The 22,798-nt window shown below is 38.8% G+C and overlaps 1 protein-coding gene across 1 annotated transcript in view; it reads left to right on the top strand.

The window, feature by feature from the left end:
* SV2C (synaptic vesicle glycoprotein 2C) overlaps positions 1-22,798 on the top strand; it is an 83,367-nt gene that overhangs the window by 34,884 nt on the left and 25,685 nt on the right. The window contains exon 3 of the mRNA XM_074166040.1: positions 982-1,133. Within this exon, the coding sequence (XP_074022141.1) occupies positions 982-1,133 (152 nt within the window). The remainder of the gene's footprint in view (positions 1-981; positions 1,134-22,798) is intronic.

Raw genomic sequence — 22,798 nt, 5'->3', positions numbered from 1 at the left:
GTTTTAATCTGTTTTAAGCATCCTTCTTTTTGCTCTTAGTTTGACAACTCCCAGATGACAGCATAAATATGTATTTATCATTAAAATTCAGTTAAAAATTAAAACCATGCAAGATAGTGCTTTAAAGTATGGAATCTGGTATGCGAAAATACCTCTTCGAGCTTCACAGGTATTTTCTTCAGCAGCAAAAGTAAAATCCACAAGGACTTGTTCTGTTGTGGAACATTTGACAGCTTGCATTGGTACTGAAGAGGTAAAGACAGTAAAAGATGATCCAGAAGCTGATACTGAAAATGATACCTAATTTGAGTTACTCTAATTTTTGCAAAACCAATTTGAATTCTTTTTTTGCCCAACTAACCTTCAGTGTTTATTTTTACCATCTGAAAAAAAAATATTGTATGGATGCATAGGCTTTTAGTAAAAAAACTTCAGTAAAAAACTGTATGGGCTTAGCAAATCATGTAGTGCAACTGAAAGGAATATCTTTTTAAATATACGTGAAATAAAAAGTATTAGTAATTAGTTGGCGTTTAGTCATTTCTTGATTACCTAAAACATGGGAGGTAAGACTTAGAGAAATATCTATTATTTTTTGGGAAAATGACTAATATTTTCAGGTAAAAACAATGTATTTTGACACTTGTCAGTAGACTGTTGTGATGTCAGGATTTTTGTAATGGTGAAAGTCAATGCTTTGTGCTGGATTCTGTTCCAGTGGCTGGCACATTGACAATCCCCTCAAAACACTGAATGCAACAAATTGTACACAGGATTTTCAAGAAAATATTTGACAAAAATTGTGTCCAAAATGATGAAAATTTCTTCAAGACCTCCCCAATACATGGTGCAATTTGAGACAAAAGGCTCTTGCCAGAAAAACTGCTGGTAGTTTGGGTTTTCAACGACTGCAGCTAAGGGCTTGTTCCAACTTCAACTAGCTGATACTCTCACTTAATGCGTGATCTGTATCTCTTTTAGAATTGGCGGAGCCGTGCCAATAGTCTTCTCCTATTTTTCGGAAGTGCTTGCTCGGGAGAAACGAGGTGAACACCTGAGTTGGCTCTGTATGTTTTGGATGATTGGTGGCATCTACGCTTCTGCAATGGCTTGGGCAATAATTCCTCATTATGGTAAGAGAAACTTCTTGTGATTTGTAGCTCTTCTAGTATGAAAGTAAACCTCTAGAAGTGTGGCTCCATGTCAGTTCTCAAAATACTGACCCTGCTGTTAAGAAAAGAATTGATTCCTTTTGGTGGAAATAACGAGACTAGGTTGTACCCTTAATAGCAAACAATGTATTAAAAGGTGAAAAAATTAACCAATACCCATGTTTAGTTAGATTCTTTAAATTACTTAAAACCTGAACACATGAAAATATAACTGGTATTACTGTTGAATCTGGAGAAAATAAGTGATGTGGAGACTTACATCAGAGAAAATAAATTTTAAATGTCTGGATGTAAAATTTGTGCTCACTTTGTTTGATACAGAGATAAAATGTCAGTTATACATTCTTGAGAAAGAAGAGTAAGGACTATCTTAACCTTTGCAGTGCTAGTTCTGAATATGAAGTTGTGCTGAATGTTCCATTCTTTTTAGTGATGTAGAAATAGAGAAACTGAACAGACTGCACTTAAATGCTGTAGGGGTGAATGGGGGCAAAGACAGAAAGCTTACAATGGCTGATGTTATATACACATGCAATATAAGCCACTTTGTGAAAGAGCTCTTTACGGCCCTGAACAGGTTTAAACATTATGTGGAGGCACAGACTCAATTCTTAGTCTCTCGGGCTTGCCCTGTAGAAGAGTTAAGTGCTCATGGGTCTCCAGGGTTGCTGACACTGCTCAGGCGTTCTTAAAAATCAGCCTCTGCAAGCACTCCTTCCTGGCACTCCTCAAGACAAGTAAAGCAGCACTGTGAGTTAGCTGACATCCAAGGCAGTTTTCTTTAGCCAAGCAATGAGGTTTTCTGCAGTTGGGCTGTGAAAGAGAGGACAACTTCATAAGGTTTGCCCAAAGTGATTGGAATATTTAGCAAGCAGTAATGTCCAGAAATAAATTATAATCATGCAGACTAATCAAATATCTAGACTGTTGCATTAAAATTAATTTTAGAGTCCAATACACACAATCTGAATCTACGTCTTCAACCTTGCCTTTTGGCTTTGAATTGCTGGAATCAAAGAGAGGAATTTTTGCTGACAAGACACAGTGTGGATAATTTGTCTTTTTTCCAATTAGTAAATTGCTCTGGATGCCAAGTACTTTTTGCTTTCCTATGGATTTTTATTTTCTTTATCTTTCAGTGGAAAATGCAAACATTATGACAGACTGATTTACATTGGTTTTCTAATTTCTTTGTAGATTTTATAAATAACTCAACAACCTTTACTGAGGTACTTTTAAAGCGTCACACAGCAGTATATCTCAATGAATAATAATGCACTTCCTCATACGAAAGCAGTGGCACTAGAACGAAAAAATTTCTTCTTTCTTTAGAAGTGAAATAGTGTCAGCAACAAACAGCCATGCCATATTGATTTTGTGTGTGTGTGTTCTTCTGCAAAAATATTTATGATAAAAGAAATATTTAAAGGCGAATGGGATGAGGTTTAATAAGGCCAAGTACCGGGTCCTGCATTTCGGTCACAACAACCCCAGGCAACGCTACAGGCTTGGGGAAGAGTGGCTGGAAAGCTGCCCAGCAGAAAAGGACCTGGGGGTGTTGGTGGACAGCCGGCTTAACATGAGCCCTACTCGGTGCTGGTGAGGCCTCACCTCGAGTACTGTGTTCACTTCTGGGCCCCTCACTACAGGAAGGACATTGAGCTGCTGGAGCGTGTCCAGAGGAGAGCCACCAAGCTGGTGAGGGGTCTAGAGAACAAGTCATATGAGGAGAGGCTGAGGGAACTGGGCATGTTTAGTTTGGAGAAGAGGAGGCTGAGGGGGGACCTCATTGCCCTCTACAACTACCTGAAAGGAGGTTGTAGAGAGGTGGGTGTTGGCCTCTTCTCCCAAGGGAATAATGACAGGGCCAGAGGAAATGGTCTGAAGTTGTGGCGGGGGAGGTTTAGATTAGATATTAGGAAGAATTACTTTACTGAGAGAGTGGTCAGGCATTGGAACAGCCTGCCCAGGGCAGTGGTGGAGTTGCCATCCCTGGAGGTATTTAAGAAACGTGTAGACGTGGCATGCTCTAGTGCCCGAGATTGTTGGTTTGTGTCTGTTTGTGGGTGGGTATGGTGTGTGGTTGTGGGTGTTTATTTTGGTTTGGTTTTGGTTTTGGTGTTTGGTGTTGGGGTGGGTTTTTTTTGTTTGTTTGTTTGGTTTGGTTTGGTTTGGTTTTTGTGGTTTTTTTTGTTTGGTTTTTTGGGGTTTTTGTTTTGTTTTGCTTTGTTTTGTTTGGTTGGCTTTTTTTTGGTTGGACTCGATGATTTCAAAGGTCCCTTCCAACCAAGAAGATTCTGTGATTCTGTGATATGAAATTACTTAAGACAAAAGAATGTTAAAACTGATTTTAAAAGACAGTATTCTTCAGCGTTAGCCATATAAATCACTCTCCTTGTAGTATATTAAGGAAAGTTCTAGTAGCCAAAAAGAGTTAATAGCTAAAAAGCAAGCTATAAACAACAGAGATAATCTTTTCTCACAAGAAAAGAAGTGGGTTTACATATCATTTTTGGCAAAATTAAACAGCATGTATTTATGGGGTTTGATGAGGTCTTAAAATTGTTTTCACTTTAAATCAGACTTTTTCGCTATATTGTGAAGTGTAAAACCGTGTCTTAGTTCCTAGTACAAAGGTGGAATCCCACCCTAGCTCAGGAGCAGGGGCAAACTGCTTCGTTGCCATGATGCTGTGCCGAGCTTTCAGGCATTGCCAGGGGCTCCCAGGGCAAACCCTGCTCTGGCACTCAAGAGACCACAGTCACACATAGCTGTACCCTTCTGGAAACACACCAGTGCAGGCGAATACCAGCTCAGATCTCTGCACCATTTGTATCACGTCCATGGACAAGGAGGCTCTTGTAGTGGTGTTTTCCCTTTTACAACTTCTACATAGTTTCCATGGAATTATTTTGCCAGAATTAAGCAAAGATTCAGATTTTTCTCTAAACCCCTTCCAGTCCTTCTCATTATTCACATCTCCACTGACCAGGAAGCAAAACATAATTATAAACAAAGCAGCCCACCCACTTGATTTATATAGTGCATAAGGATTTCGGAGCTTTCTGCTTCTCACATGAGGAGTAAACAGAGCTGATTTTTGCCAGCTGAACTCAGAAGTTACTCAACAGCAGTGAATGAAGTTGCATCTGTTGAAAAGCAATAAACTGACATTGAGCATCATGGAATTATTCTTAAATGAATAGAAAAATACCAGGCCAACGGAGCAGAATGATTTTATGGTTTGTTTTTTTTTTTTTTTCCCCTCCTTCTTTTACAAATGTATTCCTTAAATTTGTACTACCTCTTATATAAGCCACTTTAAACACAGCCGATATACATTATCTAGCCCAAGGCAGCCAGTGAAGCTATCTATACAAATTTACCAGTTGAAGATTTAGCTGTATTTTCTGTGAAAAAACAAAGATTACATTCTCTATATGTAACAGTTTATCTCTGTTTCTGTTCAAGCAGCACAGGAGTGTCTGAAACCTGAGTAACACTCTGAAACACAAAATAAAGGGAAGCTGACAGTTGCCTTGGCATCAGCATGTTGTTAAGAGAGGAATCAGAGTGATGTAGTACTGCAGTGACCATATACGGAAAGGCTAATACTATCTGGAAGACAACCATCTCTGTCTCGGGGCTTCTTGAATTCTATGTCTGTTGGCTTTTTTAAGAAAATTGAAAATAGATGCAGACTTGTTCAGGGTCTCTGGAACAGGAGTTCAGGTCATGGAGAAGCAATTAGAAGAAACATCTGCAAAGAAATTCTTCTAATTGCTGCCAATTAACAAAGTCCCAGATTAGGATGCTACAAAGAAATTGCTTTATGCACTACTTAGATCAGGCTGGATAGGAAGGATAATTACTGTTTTATAAATCATTTTGCAAGTGCAACTTTAAATTTAGTATCATGTTTCAAGATAGATTAGCTCAAAAACTGTCAAATGTGTCAAATGGTATTACAATATTCTTTAAACGGTTCATTTTTCAAATAACGAAAAATCTTAAGAGTGAGAAATTGCATTTCAGTTTAAAATCCAGATAATGATATATTACCTTTTGATATACCAAGTTTATGTGTTAGTCTGACAACAGGAATCGAAAAGAATGATGCAAGTTGCTCTAGCCATTTTACGCCTTTAATAAAAAAAAAAAAGCAAACCCAAACCAACGTTATACCATATCTCCAAACTAAGAATCAGAGGAAGCTGGACAAGGATTTCAGCGTATTTAACCTATATTTTGGTATTCCGTGTAGTTTTTTATTTTGCGTATATGAAGCATACAAGCCTCTTCTGGCTTCATAAACTACAGAAAAACCTTTCAAAATTGAAAACATTCCCTAGAGTATTTTGCTTAGTAACAAATATTGACCATATTGATTTGTAAATCTTACAAATCAATGAACAAGAAGGGGAATATATGGCTGAAAAGAAATTATATTGCAAGGTAGAGAACAGGATGGTGCTGGTGTCCAGGTTGCTACAGAATAAGCTGCACTTGAAGTCTGAAGGTTTCCCCACACCTTAACACCCCACTTCTAGTATTACCAGGAGAGAGAGGAGACAACCATGTCGAATGGCCTTAGTGAACAAATCTCCATGGTATGATCAGAGGCAGAGACATATACTTCCATGTATATCTATCACATTCCAATTAAATTAGGCTAGATTATTCACTAAAAGACTACAAAATTAATGGTACAGAATCAAGGAAATAGGAAACATACTACTTTCTAATACAATGCAAAAAGCAGATTTATGTCTTTAGCCTCAACATTTTATTTAGACCACTGTAACAGATTGCATAACAGATCTCCATCTGAACTATTCGTCATCAGTAGTCTTTCTTCCACTTAACTGAGGACCAGCTCCTTGTGTTCATAACAGAGGTATTTAGCACCATTCAGAGAACACAAATTTGGAGGAGAAAAAAGTGGAAAAAGAAATCGAAGGAAAATGCATTTAATTTCAGAACTGAAGATTTCTTGCCTAGCTGTAATGTGTCTTTTAAGTTTTAAATACAGAGTAATAAAGTGCTAACACAAATTGCCAAATGCAGTTACGCAATCTCCATCACTGGAGATTTTTAAGGGCACATCAAACCACAACCCGTCCTTAATAGTGTAGGACCATGCTAAATTCACTAAACCTACTACTGGAGACATATTACCCATTCTTAATTCTACTTTCCATAAGTAGATAAGTCTTTTCATAGGCACAAGAATACATAAATGTTTTCTGTTTCTAACTGAGTGAAATTGTGATTAGGGTGGACCAATCTGTTTTTCTCTTAAGTAACTTGCAAAGTGGCCTGAAAAACATTTCTCAGTTTGTAGCAGAAGACTGTTGAGGTCAAGCAGATCAATTCACTTAAGTAATTAACTTGACTGGCAATCAAAAAGATCTTTTTATTGCCTTTTTGGTAGGTGGCTCTAGAGTAGTTTCTGTAGTATTATCTATTGTCATGTTTGCTTTGTTCTTGTGTCGTCCAGTTGGATATAAAAATGGTAAACATATCTTCAAAACTGCAATAAAAGCCCCTTCTGTATGAAACCATTATGAACTATACTGTAGTAAAATAGGCAAGGAGGCAAGCAGAGCTGCATGCAGCAGCTATGCAGATGAAGAGATTGAGAGCTACTGGCTCGCTGTGCAACTCAGAGCATGTACAGCACCAGGAGGTGTTAATGTGTTAACGGAGGAGTTAGTATCTCAGCCTGCAGCAGGCTAAACTGAGAACATGGTGGACTGAAACTGTTCAGTGGCAATAAAATCAGAAAAATGTTTAACTCCCTTATTCTATGTTTTTGCAACGGGTTGAAAGGTTTCTCAGTGGCACCTGGCAGCAGCAGTACTGGGACAAAAAATCCTATGCCAATGCTATGTATTATCAGTGGGATTAGAGGGTGTGGCAAGTACTTGATTAGCAATAAAAGCAGAAGGATCTTAAGAGCCATCCATCTTCCAGGACTGCTAATGAACAGAACTGGATCATTCTGAGTGGTGGGAGCTGCCAGTGTGGATGTACAGAGATTTCAGCCTAGTCTGTTGGTCTGCTCCCATTACTGGGAGACAAGAATTTATTGCATTAGCAAAGTGGAGTCAAAGGTTTGTGCTCCTCTGTGGTGATGATTATTCCAAGATGAATGTCATTAAACAATTGCTTCCCAGTACATAAGTATTATATGGTATATGTTATAGATAATATAAGAAAAAAAGCATTTATTTTTGTAGAAATTAAAAGGTTGATGAATGGCTTTGTTACTAAAATGAAGCAGTAGAAGCCAGATTTTTTGCTAGCAGCTTGTATAGGTTACATTTTGTTTCAACAGTAACCTGTGAACTTGAGTATCTCAAGGTCGAGGTCAGGATTGTACCTGGATGAGTATAGAAAATTTTTGAAAAATTATTTTTGAAATTTTTGGTCTATTTTGAAAAATTAGGGTCTTAACCTCATTATTACTTGTCTATAAAAACCCCACTATTAATTACTTTGTCGAGACTGCACAGATTAATATCTGTAAAGCGTCCTTAGACACAATTTGTCTGCTCAAATCTATAAACTTCAAAGTACCAAAATTGACAGTGGTGCTGTAAATAAATGGCTATTACTTTTACAGATATTGCTGCATTTCAAATGTTTCTTGTAGCACTTCTAAATTCTGAAACATTTGTGGGAGGTGGGTCTGAGCAACAGAGGAACAGCTTGATTTCACTCACGGCTATTTCACCAGCTGCTCACAGCATTTCCTCAGCAGTGAGGTACCCAGCAGCTGATAAATGTTATTATAAATCATAGTTTCATCTTAGGGAAAAGATCACTGCGTTCCTTCTTCCACCCTTCCTTCGCTGTAGTCCCCAAAGGGGAATTTGGCTATCTCTGATGCAGTGCACCCATCCAATCAGAAGACTGGGATGCGCTTACATGATTTGTAATAAAAAGAGCCACACTTGACTGATTTCATATTGCTGCATCACTGCGGTGACTGTGTCCAAAACAACCAGCAAAAGGAACTATACCCAGTAGTCATATCTGCAAGGGTGATTTACTGCAGTTCCTTGCACGTCAACACCTGACTAATGTGAGCTGGAAACAGCAAAAACAGTTATGTGATGGCTGCTTGGTTTCCTTGTTTGAAGTTGGAACATGCTGAAGTACAATGCCATCGATGATTTAGAAATGCAAGAGGTGCATCAGTGATGTCTTCTTTAATCTTGCAGAAGGCAAATAAGAGAAAAGCATGATGAACTGCAAAGGGAACACTTACTGATGCTTACTGATGATAAGACAAAAGGTAATGATCTGAAATTTCTGTCAAGGAGAGGTAGTATACAGAATCACAGAATCACAGAATTGTAGGGGTTAGAAGGGACCTTCAGAGATCATCTAGTCAAATCCAAGAGCAGGCTCTAATGGTGTGTTAGTTACACATCTGAATAAAACTGCTATGGAAGTAATGAAATCTCAGGCACTGTAAGTCTTTAACAACATATTTTGAGAATGTTGTAGGGGTCATTGATGATTCTGATTTCGAGCGAGTGGATGCACCAGATGCCTGCTCAAGATCACATCCATCCCTCTTCTTCAGGGAACTGTTAAACTGATACTGTTGCTCTAGAGCATGCTGGAGTAGGCCAGAAAGGAACAAATGAAGGAAACAGACAAAAGGAGGAGAGAACTTCAGAAATTAGAAGAAAAAAGCAAAAGAAATAGGAGCAGCATTGGACATTCCCAGCACATGTAGGAAAATGCCTATTTATGAAACTATTCTCACTGTTAGCTCCAAAAGAAAGACAGAAGGTTTCTCTGCTGAATAACCCTGCACTGCAAGAAAGAAAAATGAAAAAGCCCATCTCTAATCTTGAAAACTCTGGACTCTCTATTTAAAAAACATTATTTATCTTATTTTTCTCAAACATTTCCCTAATAGTCTGCCCTTTCATGATAGTTTAGAAGAAATCCAAGCCATGGTAGCAGCTGTTTTGGAAAAAGCTGAGCCCAAGACTCCATTTTCTATTACACAGTAGCTTCTTCTCTCTGCAGAAGATCCCTGAATTTTATTAGTTGTCCAGAACAAAGAGAGATGCCAAAGAAGATGGCCTGGGGAAGAGCTGCATGTGTCTTTTCTCAGTTGTAAAAAGCCCACCAATAAATCTGAAGACTTTTAAATCAATATATTCTTTCTTTTTTCAAAAAAACTTGGAGGAAACATTTGACCCAAACTTTAAAACCAAGAGCAGCTCTTCCATTTTTCCTTCCCCATACAATTGTCTTTCTGATACATCTTCTGTCTTCAGAATCCATGAATCTGTGGGTACCTTAACCAGTGAAAACTATTATTTGAGATTTAAAAGAAGAAGTTGAAGCTTTGTTAAGGCTCAATCTGTATTTGCTATGAGACTGTGTCATACTGAACAAATGGTGTAAATCAGACATAAAGGCATCTACTATATAATGCAACATCTGTTGATTTGTTTTGCGTTCCACTAAGAGGCAAAATGATCCCCAATGTGCTATGCTTCCCCTCGTACTTAATGCACTTCTATTAGTCTGGTATTCTGCAGGCTGAAGCTATATCTATACTTTTTAAATCCAAGTTAATTAAAGTGGGTATGAGGCAGTTTTAATGTTAACTTGAGTTATCAACTCCTACTCGTGAATTGTTCTTCATTTGAAATAATCCTATGAAATTAGATTATACTGGATGTGTATGCACTTTAAAAAAATCTTCATCTTAAGGAACAACAAGAATGACAGAACACAGCAGAATTTAGAACAGCTGCTTATGCAAATCCAGCTAGGAAAGCAAAACAAATCACTTTGTTTATCAGTTTGCTATTTTCTGTGCCCTAATGCAGGGTTTGATATGGTCATTTAAATGTTTATATTTGCAAGCCTTAGAAGCTTAAGTAGCTTTTAGCACATCTACTTAATGAGCACTGAAGATGCTCATTAGTGAGCTTCAAATATAACCTTCTTCTGGGCTCTTTAGGTTGACAGTGAAAGAGAAAGTTTGTTTATTGAGAGGTTCAGTAAAAAACTAGCAAATTTTTGCGAGCAGAGAAGTTGTGAGGCCCAGATTACTAGAGTATCAGTCGATGTCCCTGTGATGCTGGCTAACCCCTTTCTCTCCTCTCTTCCACTATATCCCTTACAAGGCACCACTGCAGTACTTTAAGTTCCTCCTTGATTTTTCCATATCCCTTTCTGCTATAGTCTCTACAATTGCCCTTTCTTATCACTAGCACTGTGCAATAAGAACCACTCAGCTTCCCACACCCTCACCATGCTTCCTGCTGCCTTATAGCCCTGCTCTGGCCTAGCTGCTGCCAGGGAGGAGGCAATGCATTTTGGCTTGGGTCAGACCAGTGCCAGAGCCAGTGGTTGGCATAGCCACAGAGTGGTCCCAGCCCCAGGCTGGCTGCAACATCTCTGAGAGACCACTGACGTCTCATGCCTTTTTCTCCATCCTCTGATGGGGTATCTCCTCTCTGCCTAGGCAGTGCATTTCACAATGCTTTGGGGAATGTGATTTCTTTGAGACTCTTTTTTCTTGTCGGATTTGGCTGAACTGCGTCAATAGCTTTAAATGATGCTGGTGGAGGAACTGACAGATAGGTGAACAGGCAGTTGTCATAAACATCACTGTCTACTGCCAGAAATATTGCTTTCCACAGAAATCATAGTAATAGTCACTCATTTTATGGCAATAAAACAACAGCAACTCCTCAGCCTTAGTTTTAATGAAAAATCAGTTTCACACGATGAATTGACCTTGAGTGTAAATTAAGAAAAATTACATCCAAGTTAATGAAGCTTCCTTAGAAGTCTGGCCAGTGATCATAAGAAATGTCGGCATTGTCAGGCAAAACCCTTGCTTTTCACTTCCAGAAACAAAGAAGATGCTAATCTGATGAGATTTCTTCTCTGTTCAAATTTTTAATGTTAGAAAGACAAAAAATATTTTCGTTTCCTAATTGGTCCATAACAGATGAAAAATCCACGTGATTTGTACAGAATAAAGAAGAAGAAGATGTTGCTGTTCTTACTCTATGATTATTCAGATGCATAAGTGCATTAATTTTCTCTGGAACACAGTACAACTGTATAAATTCATCAGCCATACTTCCATATTTTTTGTCTGGCTTTTAAATCTGTCTGCTCTGAAGTAGTTAGTGATTGTCCTTTTAGTATCAGTTTCTTTTCACTTCAATAATATATTCTGTCCATGGACTGGTTATACAACTGGAATATCATTTTTCAATTTACAGTGCAGTTGCTTTTAAAATAAAATTAACATCATCAATCTTACACATCAATCACAGAGACATGGTGGGATGGCTCCTATGATTGGAGTGCTGGAATAGAGGGATACAGGCTCTTCAGGAAGGACAGACAGGGGAAACAAAGAGCGGGTGTTGCCCTCTATGTCAGTGACCAGCTGGAGTGCATGGTGCTCCGCCTGGAGATGGATGAGGAGCCAACAGAGAGTTTATGGATCAGGATTAAAGGGAGGGTAGGGACAGATGACAATATAGTGGGGGTCTGCTACAGGCTACCCAATGAGGAAGACTGAGCAGATGAGGCCCTCTATAGAAAGGCAGGAGCAGCCCCACATTCACAGACCCTGGTCCTCATGGGGGAATTCAGCCACCGTGGTATCTGTTGGAGGGTCAACACAGCAGGGCATAAGCAATCCAGGAGGTTCCTGAAAATGCATCAATGATAAATTCCTTCTCCAAGTGATAGAGGAGCCAAGGAGGAGAGGTGCCATGCTGGGCCTGGTTCTCACCAACAAGGAGGGTCTGATGGGGAATGTGAAGCTCAAGGGTAGCCTTGGCTGCAGTGATGATGAGATAGTGGAGTTCAAGATCCTTAGGGTGGTGAGGAGGGCACCCAGCAAGCTTGCTTTCCTGGACTTCGGGAGATCAGACTTTGGCTTCTTCAGGGATTTGCTTGACAGAGTGCCTGGAGGGAAGAAGGGCACAAGGAAGCTTGTTAATATTCAAGGATCACCTCCTCCAAGCTCAGGAGTGATATTTCCCAACAAAGAGGAAGTTGGGCAAAAACATCAGGAGGCCTGCGTGGATGAACAAGTTACTCCTGGAAAATCTCAAACAGAAAAAGGAAGCCTAAAGAGGATGGAAGCAAGGACAGGCAGCCTGGGTAGAATACAGAATAGTTGTCTGAGCAGCCAGGAACCAGGTCAGGGAAGCTAAAGCCTTGATAGGATTTAATCTGGTCAGGGATGTCAAGGGCAACAAGAAAAGCTTCTATAGGTATGTCAGCAATAAAAGGAGGACTGGGGAAAATGTGGGCCCTCTGCAGAAGGAAATGGGAAACCTGGTCACCCAGGATATGGACAGGGCTGAGGTGCTCAACAACTTTTTGTCCTCCATCTTCACTGACAAATGCTCTAGCCACACCATACAAGTCACAGAAGGGAAAGGCAGAGAATGAGGAACCACCTGCTGTAGGAGAAGAAAAGATCTGATACTATTTAAGGAACCTGAAGATGCACAAGTCCATGGGATCTGATGAGATGTATCCACAGGTCCTAGGGAGCTGGCAGATGAAATTGCTAAGCCACTACCCACCGTATTTGAGAAGTCATGGTAGTCCAGTGAAGTTTCCTCTGACTGGAAAAGGGGAAACATAGCCCTCATTTTTAAAAAGAGAAAAAAAGGAAGGCCCAGGGAACTGCAGGCCATTCAGTCTCACCTCTGTTCCCAGCAAGATCATGGAGCAGATCCTCCTGGAAACTATGCTAAGGCACATGGAAAATAAGGAGGTGGCTAGTGACAGCCAACATGGCTTTACTAAGGGCAAATCATGCCTGACAAATTTGGTGGCCTCCTACAACAAGGTTACAGAATTGGTGGATAAGGAAGAGCACTGACTTCATCTACCTGGACTTATGTAAGCATTTGACAGTCTTCCACAACATCCTTGTCTCTAAATCGGAAAGACGTGGATTTGATGGGTGGCTACTCAGTGAATAAGGAAATGGCTGGATGGCTGCACTCAAAGAGCTGCGATCAATGGCTTGATGTCCAAATGGAAACAAATGATGAGTGGCATTCCTCAGTGGTCGGTATTGGTACTGGTGCTTTGTCACCGTCAGTGACATGGACAGCAGGATTGAATGCACCCTCAGCAAGTTTTCCAATGACACCAACCTGTGTGGTACAGCTGTCACGCTAGAGGGAAGGGATGCCATCCAGAAGGACCTGGACAGGCTTGAGAGGTGGGCACGTGCAAACTTCATGAAGTTCAAGCAGGCCAAGTGCAAGGTTCTGCACCTGGGTCATGTCAACCCCAGGCACAAATACAGGCTTGGCAGAGAATGGACTGAGAGCAGCCCATTGAGAGGAGAAGGACTTGGGGGTGTTGGTAGAGGTGAAGCTCAACATGAGCTGGCAATGGGCCCTTGCAGCTCAGAAAACCAACTGCATCCTGGGCCGCATCAAGAGAAGTGTGGCCAGCAGGACAAGGGAGGTGATTCTACCCCTCTACTCTGCTCTGGTGAGACCCCCCTGGAGTACTGCGTTGAGCTCTGGAGTCCTTAACACAGAAAGGACATGGACCTGTTGGAGCAAGTCCAGAGAAGGGCCACAAAAATGATCAGAAGGCTAAAACATCTCTTCTATGAAGACAGGCTGAGAGTTGGGGTTGTTCAGCCTGGAGAAGTGAAGGTTTCATGGAGACCTTACAGCAGCCTTCCCGTACCTGAAGGGCACAGGAAGAGATAGAGAGGGACTCTTTATCAGGGAGTGTAGTGATAAGACAAGGAGTAATGGTTTTAAACTGAAAGAGGGTAGATTTAGACTAGCTATTAGGAAGAAATTCTTTACTGTGAGGCTGGTGAGACACTGGAAGAGGTTGCCCAGAGAAGGTGTGGATGCCCCGTCCCTGAAAGTGTTCAAGGCCAGGCTGGATGGGGTTTTGAGCAACCTGGTCTAGTAGAAAGCATCCTTACCTGTGGCAGGGGAGTTGGAAGTAGATGATCTTGAACGTCCCTTCCAACTATAAGCAATCTGTGATCCTATGATTCTATAAATGGCAGAATTATTTCTTTTTCAGGAAAGAAAAGTATTTATACTTTTCCTCAAAGAAAAGTATTAAATGTTACTTTTGAAAATCATGTGTACTTCAGCAAAAATAATTCCATCAAGGTATATTCAATTTTCCATGTAAATCTGAGTATGTAAAATCTGAATACAGCATCTACCTATATTTTTTTTGCACATATTTACGTGGAAGAGACCTGTACAAATTTATGGGAAAAAAAGTGATCTACCTTCCCTGTAGTGCTTGTGTGCTTAATATTCCCATAAAAACACAGCTGTGTTTTTATACTTTTGAAATATACCAGCATAAAACCCTACAAAATGAGCAAAGAGAAATAGCTGGATTTCATAGTGAGGGCTCTGGGCTGAGGTTTCAGACCCCACTTTCCTCAGCTTTAAGGCTGGCTGACATAAGGAGAAGCTGTTTTCTACCATTCTCTGTTTCTCTCTTGCTGTTTGAGTCTGTATTATCTTGTTTCCTTTCTAGTACAGGGGCTATTTGTTTTGGGGCATTGACATTTTTGTCCCCCCTCCTAGTTGTTTTCTGAAGGTAACATTGTCATATAATCAAACAGTGAGGAATCACAGCTAAGAAATCAAGGCAAGGCTTTTAGATTGTCTTATTTTCCCACAGGAACCTTACGTATTTCAATCTGATATAAGCATCAGATTCCTTCATGATATCTGGATATTCTAGACTCTGTAAGGAAGTCATGAAGCTTCGTAAAATGAAAAATGTAATATAATGCTCTGCTTATTTAATATACTGTATTTTCTTTTTTCCCTTTGATATTTACATTTCAAACACTGTGACTGCATCTCCGTAGGCAAAATCCATCTCCCAACCCCACTGTCCCTTGGATAGCTATGATAGATTATAACTGAGGATCATCAGTACTTGATTTGTGAGCATGAATAATATTTGGGTTGGAAGTGTTTGACCAAAGTTTGAATTCAAGACTTCTGACCCATGGTTCACAGTATGTACAGAAAAGCTCCGCGTATTCAACCAGGTTTCTTTATTTGACTGCTGTTAGATTAGAAGATAATTCTTAGAATGGTGTCATTATTAGATCACATACACTGCTTGTTTAATCTATCTGTCTCTCTCTTAGTGATAGAATATTTCTCCTTTTTGTTTAAAATAAAAAATAAAGAGAATAAGAGGTAAATTAAATAGCAACAAAGGAAATGAGACTAAAATCACAGCACTGAAATGTTCATTAAAAAAGATTTTTCTTGCAACAACTTTCAAGCAAATAAAATATAATAAAGTTAAATTTTGAAAGAATTTATTTCATTACATGGATGTTCTGTTGTTACACTGCAGCAGCATGCAAAAGGTAAAATGTATATCACTGGTAAAAAACATGGCCTCTCTGTATTCTTCAGAAAATGTTCCAACATTTCAATGATTGTTTTGTTTGTAAGTTAGGCTAGATAAGAAGGCCCCATTTTCTTTTCATAAACCGCAGCGGTTTATTGTGCCTTTTTCTGATTGTCTTTTTTGATTAATTGCTTCTCTTTTCTTCTTCACCATGAACCCATCATTTAAATATCCTTAGTCCAGATACACATAAATCACTGCAAGTCCTGCACCAGGACAGGAACACTTAAATTTTCAATTAGCTTCCACATTTAACAGCTGCTGTTGATAGCGTCTACAACAACTTGTCACGCCAAATATAATGCAGTTTGTGAGCTCAGAGCTATGAGTAGGCAGTGGAAGGCACCACACAAAATTACGTAGATATCATTGTATATGTATTTTGCACATTGATAGAACAAAGATACGATTAGATCTTGTTGCAGACAATTTGTTTTCTTTCAGTCTTTGTTCATAGTGACTACTGCACAGGGCATTTGGCAATTTTACATTGTCTATTTATAGAAGCAGATTTTGTCTACTTTTGATGATTTATTCTTATTGTACTCCTTAGCACTGTCCAAACAGATGTTTCAAACTTTGTATGCAAACCATTTTTCAATTCTTAATGAGGTCTAATAAAGTAGTGGAAACTTTATTTTTTTGGTTTTATTTAATATTTAATACTTAATACTTAATACTTAATATTTAATATATTAAATTATTATATATTATATATTAAATATTGTATATCATAATAATGATATAATTATATATAATAATATAATAATATGTATTATATTTAATATTTATTTTATTATTTCCTACATGTAGGAAACCAGAGGTAGAAGTCTTAACAAGAAATCAAAAGTAAAATCATACAAACAAAATTTGAAACACATTTTGATGACATTTGATTGCACAGTCTCAATGTTGACACTGACCATGATATTTTTAAATTCTAACAGCAGCATCTTTTAACCCGTGTTTTCGCCCACTTTTTTTGACATTAGTTGCATCTGCTTGATCCATCATCTCTGGAAAGAATGACATGGCCTTTTCTTCTTAGCCTGACAAGCCTGTAAGTTATAATATTGTCAGAGTCATGGCCAGCAGAGTTTACCACTTTGTTTTGCAGATTGTGAAGCGCCTTCACTTAACAGCTCCACAGAGCCAGACCCAAGTGAGGACTCTGCAGAACTGCATGAGTATATAAATGTCTGGGGTTGCTGACTCACTCAGCCAAACAGTCAGATCACTTATGTGCCACAGGGCTTGCAATGAGATTTTCAATGGTATCAGCTAAATATTAACCCTTGGTGGCTTATTCTGGGTTGTTGGTTTTTTTATATGTGTGTAATTAGAACATCATCTTCAGTCTCCATTCAATTTTGGATCACAATGTAAACTGAGTGTAATTATTGAATAGATTTTGCTTGTATTGAAAAAATACATTTGAATTTTTATGCTCACTTTTAATCTGGTTGTTTAGCTAAGAAAATTTTTAGCCCATTCTGTTTTCTTTCCAGATGCTGCCTAGGCTATACACCCATAAAAATAATTAAGACAAATAAATCTTTCATCCATAGACCTTAGCCATGTAAGACTCTACACATCCATTTGAAAAATGTCTAGTGGTCATTAAATTCAGGAAGGTTGCAAACCACTGACCTATTGCATCCCAGCATTACTTTTACTTTTTTTTTTTTTTTTTTTCCCCTGTCTCCATAGTACTACAAGGGCATTGGGAAGATTGCAAATGTATGTATAAAAAAAACCTTACATCCAAGCACTTACAGCAAGCATTGTTTTCCACAGGCGCGAGGAGGGTTGCGTATGAGCCCTAATATTTCTAGTTACATGTAGAAGTAGATCTATATCAGATCTTTAACTGAAAGGAGAAAACTTACCAAATACAATTTAGATGCAGAAATGTGACGGAAGCAGCCTTTTGTAGGGAAATTAAACATTTGAGCTTTTGATTACAAATCACAGCTTTTTTCAAGTTTTGCATCTAAACCATGCAGAAAATTTGACTTTGCTGATTGGTGCTAATTTCCAGTAGTCTTGGGCAGTTTTCTCTGAATGAGGGTCATGAGTTCATATAAGGGATGTGTAGAAGACTCTAGGCTGAAATACACAATTTACTTAGTTAATAATTTCAATTGCAACATGGTGTTTCTCATTTTAACTTTCAGAAATACACAATTAACATAAGTTTTAAGAGACTTCTTGCACTGATTTATATTTTATAAAGTATGAGGTAGACAGGAAGAATGCTATTTTGGAGACACAGAGGTAGAATGTTTTAGAAACACTGATTTAAGATCTAATCAGAAAATTACAGGTTTGCCCTGGAAAAATTTTCAAAATCCATGCTCATTATCCAGGGCGAGTAATGAGTGAAGATATACCCACTTCCCAATGAGTATAACGATATTTGCATTCAGAATGAAGCCACAAAGAAGTTATTCAGGTTTGATTCCCGGTGTCTGAAGTCTGGCACAATGACTCAGGATGGAGACAAAATTCTTAATGGTGACCAAAATTAAGACATTGCAATTGTATGTTGAAGTGCTTTTGAGATTTGGTAGGCTTCCAGCCCAACAGGGTAGTTGCATTGCCTTTGTATTCAGAATTGCTAAGGTGCAAAATTGCATCCTGCATGGTGGTGGCCAGGTGGAGACATTTACATCAGCATGACTTCTTAGCAAAATGCTATTTTTCTCTAGTTTAAGAATGGAAAATTCTAAGTGGCCAAAGTTAAACAAATGGAAGTGGAGTACTGCAGGGTTGTCTCCACTACTTAGCAGTGACATCCTTTGTTCCTTTCCCACAAGTGGAACAATTTGCTCTTAGCCCTTGTTTTCATGCAGCATCATATCGATGGGTACAATGAATAGTTAAAATCAGGGGATCATAGAATCATAGAATGGGTAGAGTTGGAAGGGACCTTCAAGATCATTGAGTTCCAACCCCCCTGGCATGGGCCAGGACACCTCCCAGTGGACTAGGTTACACAAAGCTCCATTCAGTCTGGCCTTAAATACTACCAGGAACGGGGCATCCACAAAGCCATAAGCTGCCTCCTATGAAATCTCTTCTACTCTTTTGCCACTGTTTTTTATAACTAGTGTATCTTTGGAATAGTCCACTGAAGGAGAGAATATGGGGTGGATATGGAGAAAATTTATAATCGTCAATTTAATTTGCAAGTCCTTTCTCTGTGGTTCTGTACAGCTTCTCTTCTGCCCTGTAGGACTTCATAAAATGTGAACTTCTAATGAGTGATTTTGCCTTATTCATGTCTCTGTTTTATTTAGTTGGCTCAGTATCCTTCCCAATAAAGAAAACTGAAGTGCAAGAATAGCTTCCTTTGTTGAAATCAAGATATAGACATGCCATTCCTTTTAGGGTCAGTACTGACAACAGCTTACTTCAAGTTCCTACATGTATCCATATTTATCTAGCTAGGAAGGCAAGTGAGATCCTGATTTCCTAATCATAAATAGACTACTAATGAAACATCCTTTTCTACCTCTAGCATCTGCCAAGATTAAACAGATGACACAAGCAGGCTGTTGGGTCCCTGCAGTTCTCATATTAGGAATTGCTGCTTTAATTCTCTTATATGATTGCATCTGTTCATCTTTTCTGCCATTTTAAAGATTAACTTCTTGCCTGTATTGGCTACTGTGTGTCACAGCATCTTGATACAGCCATACTTTAAGGCCAAATGAAAGTCAGATTTCAGACAGACTGTTGCAATCCACATATGCAATGACTTACAAGCTTCCCTTGTCTTTTTTCCCCCAGCATTGTTAGGTATTACAATTTGAAACTACTTTTTATGTTTTTTTTTTCTATCAGGCCTGTCACAGATATGTAAGCATTTCCATAGCAAGGAAATGCTAATAGCTCTATATCCTGTGCAGACTATATGTGAGGTTAAGTGAAAGGCTGACATATCATTACTAAACCTCAAATTTTGGGTACGTATCATACCGTATCATTGTCTGAAGCATGAGGATATACAAACTTCCTTCTCAATGAAGAGTAAAACTGGGTAGTACTACAGCAGGTATTAGAAACATTTAAAAAGTGGACTATTGATGTCACTGTTCAGAGGGTTCTCTACAGTTGGAGACATCACCCAGGCTGCAGTGCCACACACTGGATAGAGGAGTTGTGTCTGATGGTATCAGAGAACAAATTATTTTCTATGAGAGGTCAGCCCTGCTTGCAGCTGTCCTGGGGCTTGTCTGAATGGCAGATAATGTTACTGGAGTGATCAGAGACCTGATAATCTCAGATCTTCAGATGAAGATCAATGCCAACAGGGAAGTGATGAGTGTCAGTGGTTGACACCCCCCTCCTCTGCGGGAGAGGAAATGTGTGTTTAGAAAATATCTTGTTCCTTTTAATCACAGTCTTAAGTGTCAGCAGACCAAGTCTGAGTTTAATGTATTTGTAAAATATATCTGTTTAACAGTATTACTTTCTTCTTTCATTGAACTGTTCATCCTCACGGCTCCCAGGGACTAATAGCATCAGCTAGAGAGCCAGGCAGACACAAATGAGAGTTTTTAAAGAGTCTTCTACAGGCACCTTTGTTAAGGTACCTCCATCATGGCCTGCCACACTTCAGCTATTTTATTTCCATATTCCTTCACAAATTACCTGCTAAGCCAGTGGGTTTGTAGAGTGTCTAACTATCTATACAGGCTAAAAATATCACTGCCTTTCCCATGTGATATTAATAATATAATCACAGGAAAGACAAGCTTTCTAATTTGTGTTACTGGAATTTCACATTGATACAATTACAGAGTAATTCTGAAAGCATTATTTCTGCATTTGTTAGAAAACACGTATTTGACTCAGTCTTGTAAAAGTGTCTAACTGAGCTTCCTCAGCTATATAACTTATCTGAACTCTTTTTTTTTTAATTTCAATTTTAGAGATGTTTTAACATTATTGTAATCAGTACCACTAAAATATATGGGCTCGAATACCAGATGTCACTCACAGCTAAACTTTGTAATGCCAGGACAGACTAAATATAAGTGCAATAATAATGTGTTTCGGTGCTGCCAGCTGCAAAATATTTCCAGTCCTCCTTATAAGTTTGATTGAGCTTAGATTTGGGAAACACTCAACAAAACAACATTTAATAGTAGAAGTCTTTCTGCAGAAGCGTTTTAAACGTATTTGTGTTACGTGCAGCAACAGTGCCCCCACGTGGGAATTTAGAGCAATCACACAACTTAGTTACTGCACATTTTTCAAATTTAAAACATTAAAAATTGAGGCTAGAAAGCTGAGATCTCACCAAAGATTGTGTGGTAAAACAGAACTAAGAAAATTTGTAAAATCTTATAAAGGATTCTGCAGAAGAATCTATCGAGTCTATGAATTCCTATAGATTCCTTGGCTGTCTTTCTCCTCCATCCCTTATTTTAGGAATATGCTTGCATCTGCTCCCTCCTTTGATCTACCAAAAGACATAAGTTTATGAAAACTTGGCTTTTGACAATTCCTGTCACTACCATGAATCTAGTTCCTCTGATTCCTACTGATTGACTAACAAAAATTATCAAGAACGGTCAGTCTTGAGCTAACCATGACATAGAAACCCTATATTTGCTTGGGCTTTTTTTGCCCACATTAGTCTCATAGACAGTTATTTCAGAACTTTATACCTCTGGTGTTTAGAAACCTCCCTGTTGCCAACCACTATTTATGCAGGGCCTGTAGGCATCCATATTTTTCATTGCCCACACTGCACCTCAGTGTATCACTTATGAGTTTGTAGAGACTTGTCACATTCCCTTTCAGCCCCCACTTTGGAAAGTTAAGCAAATCGTCCCCACTAGTCTGCTCTGTAGTAACCTAGACACTATAAGAGATGATCCTTGTACTTCAAGATACCTGCTGTTTATCAGGGAATACACATTTATACAATTCAGCATGATATGGACAGGTTTTCCTCTATATTTATTCAAGAAGTCTATGACAGAAATGGTCCTTTCTCTCCTTTGAAGCAAGAACTTGTTTATAATATCCTTTAATTTATCAATATCACAGAGCAGATGAAATGCTGTGTTGAGAGGGAACACTCCCTTGTTGACACTGAATTCAAAATATAAATCGGTGATTGGATATAGATTAGCATCTTACACATTTTGATTTTGCTCTACTGTGTGCTGCTGTGTTTCTGTAATCAGTAATTGCAGTGTCTGTGATTCACTTGGCCTTTTCCAGCAGTCAGTAAAGTGGGAGGGTGGTATTCAGCACAAAGGTTGCTGCAGCAGCTGCAGATTCTGTCCTTGCAGGTTTTTTTGTTGCTCTACAGCACACCATTCCCAAGATGCATTTGGGCCAAGTGTTTTGCAATTCATAAAACATTGGGCCTTGCCACCGTTTTCAAGATTAATGACACTCGAATACGGCAGAGCCAGGGAGCAGTGGCTTAGCTCTGGGCTGCTGTGCAGTGCTCTGAACGCAGCCGTGTAGAGCTGCTCTGTCTTTGCTATTGTGTCATACATCAGGGAAGGGGGAAGCAAATGGAGTTATAGCCAAGAACGTACCTCCATTTGGTTTCAAGACTCACATACAATAGGAATAAAAACCGCTTTGTGAGCCAAATTCAGAGCTACTCTCATGGCTCCATTTTCCAGATTAGCTCATGACCTAGGAAAATGGGATGTGTTAAACGTAAGAATAAATCTAAACTTGCTCTGCATTTAAAATACATGTTTGTTTTGCTGGTCTGGGGCTGATGCTGAAATAGACAGGAGAGCAGCCTCAAGAAAGATGGGTTGCAGCTGGCTTTTTTTCTACCAATTGCTTCTTATAATCCTGACATTCATTATTATCATTAATTCAGCAGATACGTTAAATCACAAGATAAATTGCAGCAACTAATACACTGCATAGAGAAAAAGACAGAATAAGAACAATAAAAACTAAAATGAATATTTCACTTGACATACAGTTCAGACATTTTGAGAAGTAAAAAAAAATGTTTTGTAGGTTGTCAGGATGACAGCAGGATGAAGGGTGCACTCATAGCTTTTAATTAAGCATAGTATGGTTCACTTACGTTAATAAATGACGCCTTAAAATCAATTATCACCAGAGTTTTTCAGGACTGGCTACAGAACAGAAGATGTTGCTGT

The sequence above is a fragment of the Numenius arquata genome, chromosome Z, assembly GCF_964106895.1.
Source record: "Numenius arquata chromosome Z, bNumArq3.hap1.1, whole genome shotgun sequence".
NCBI classification, from domain to species: domain Eukaryota; kingdom Metazoa; phylum Chordata; class Aves; order Charadriiformes; family Scolopacidae; genus Numenius; species Numenius arquata.
This window is presented reverse-complemented; position numbering and strand designations above follow the sequence as displayed.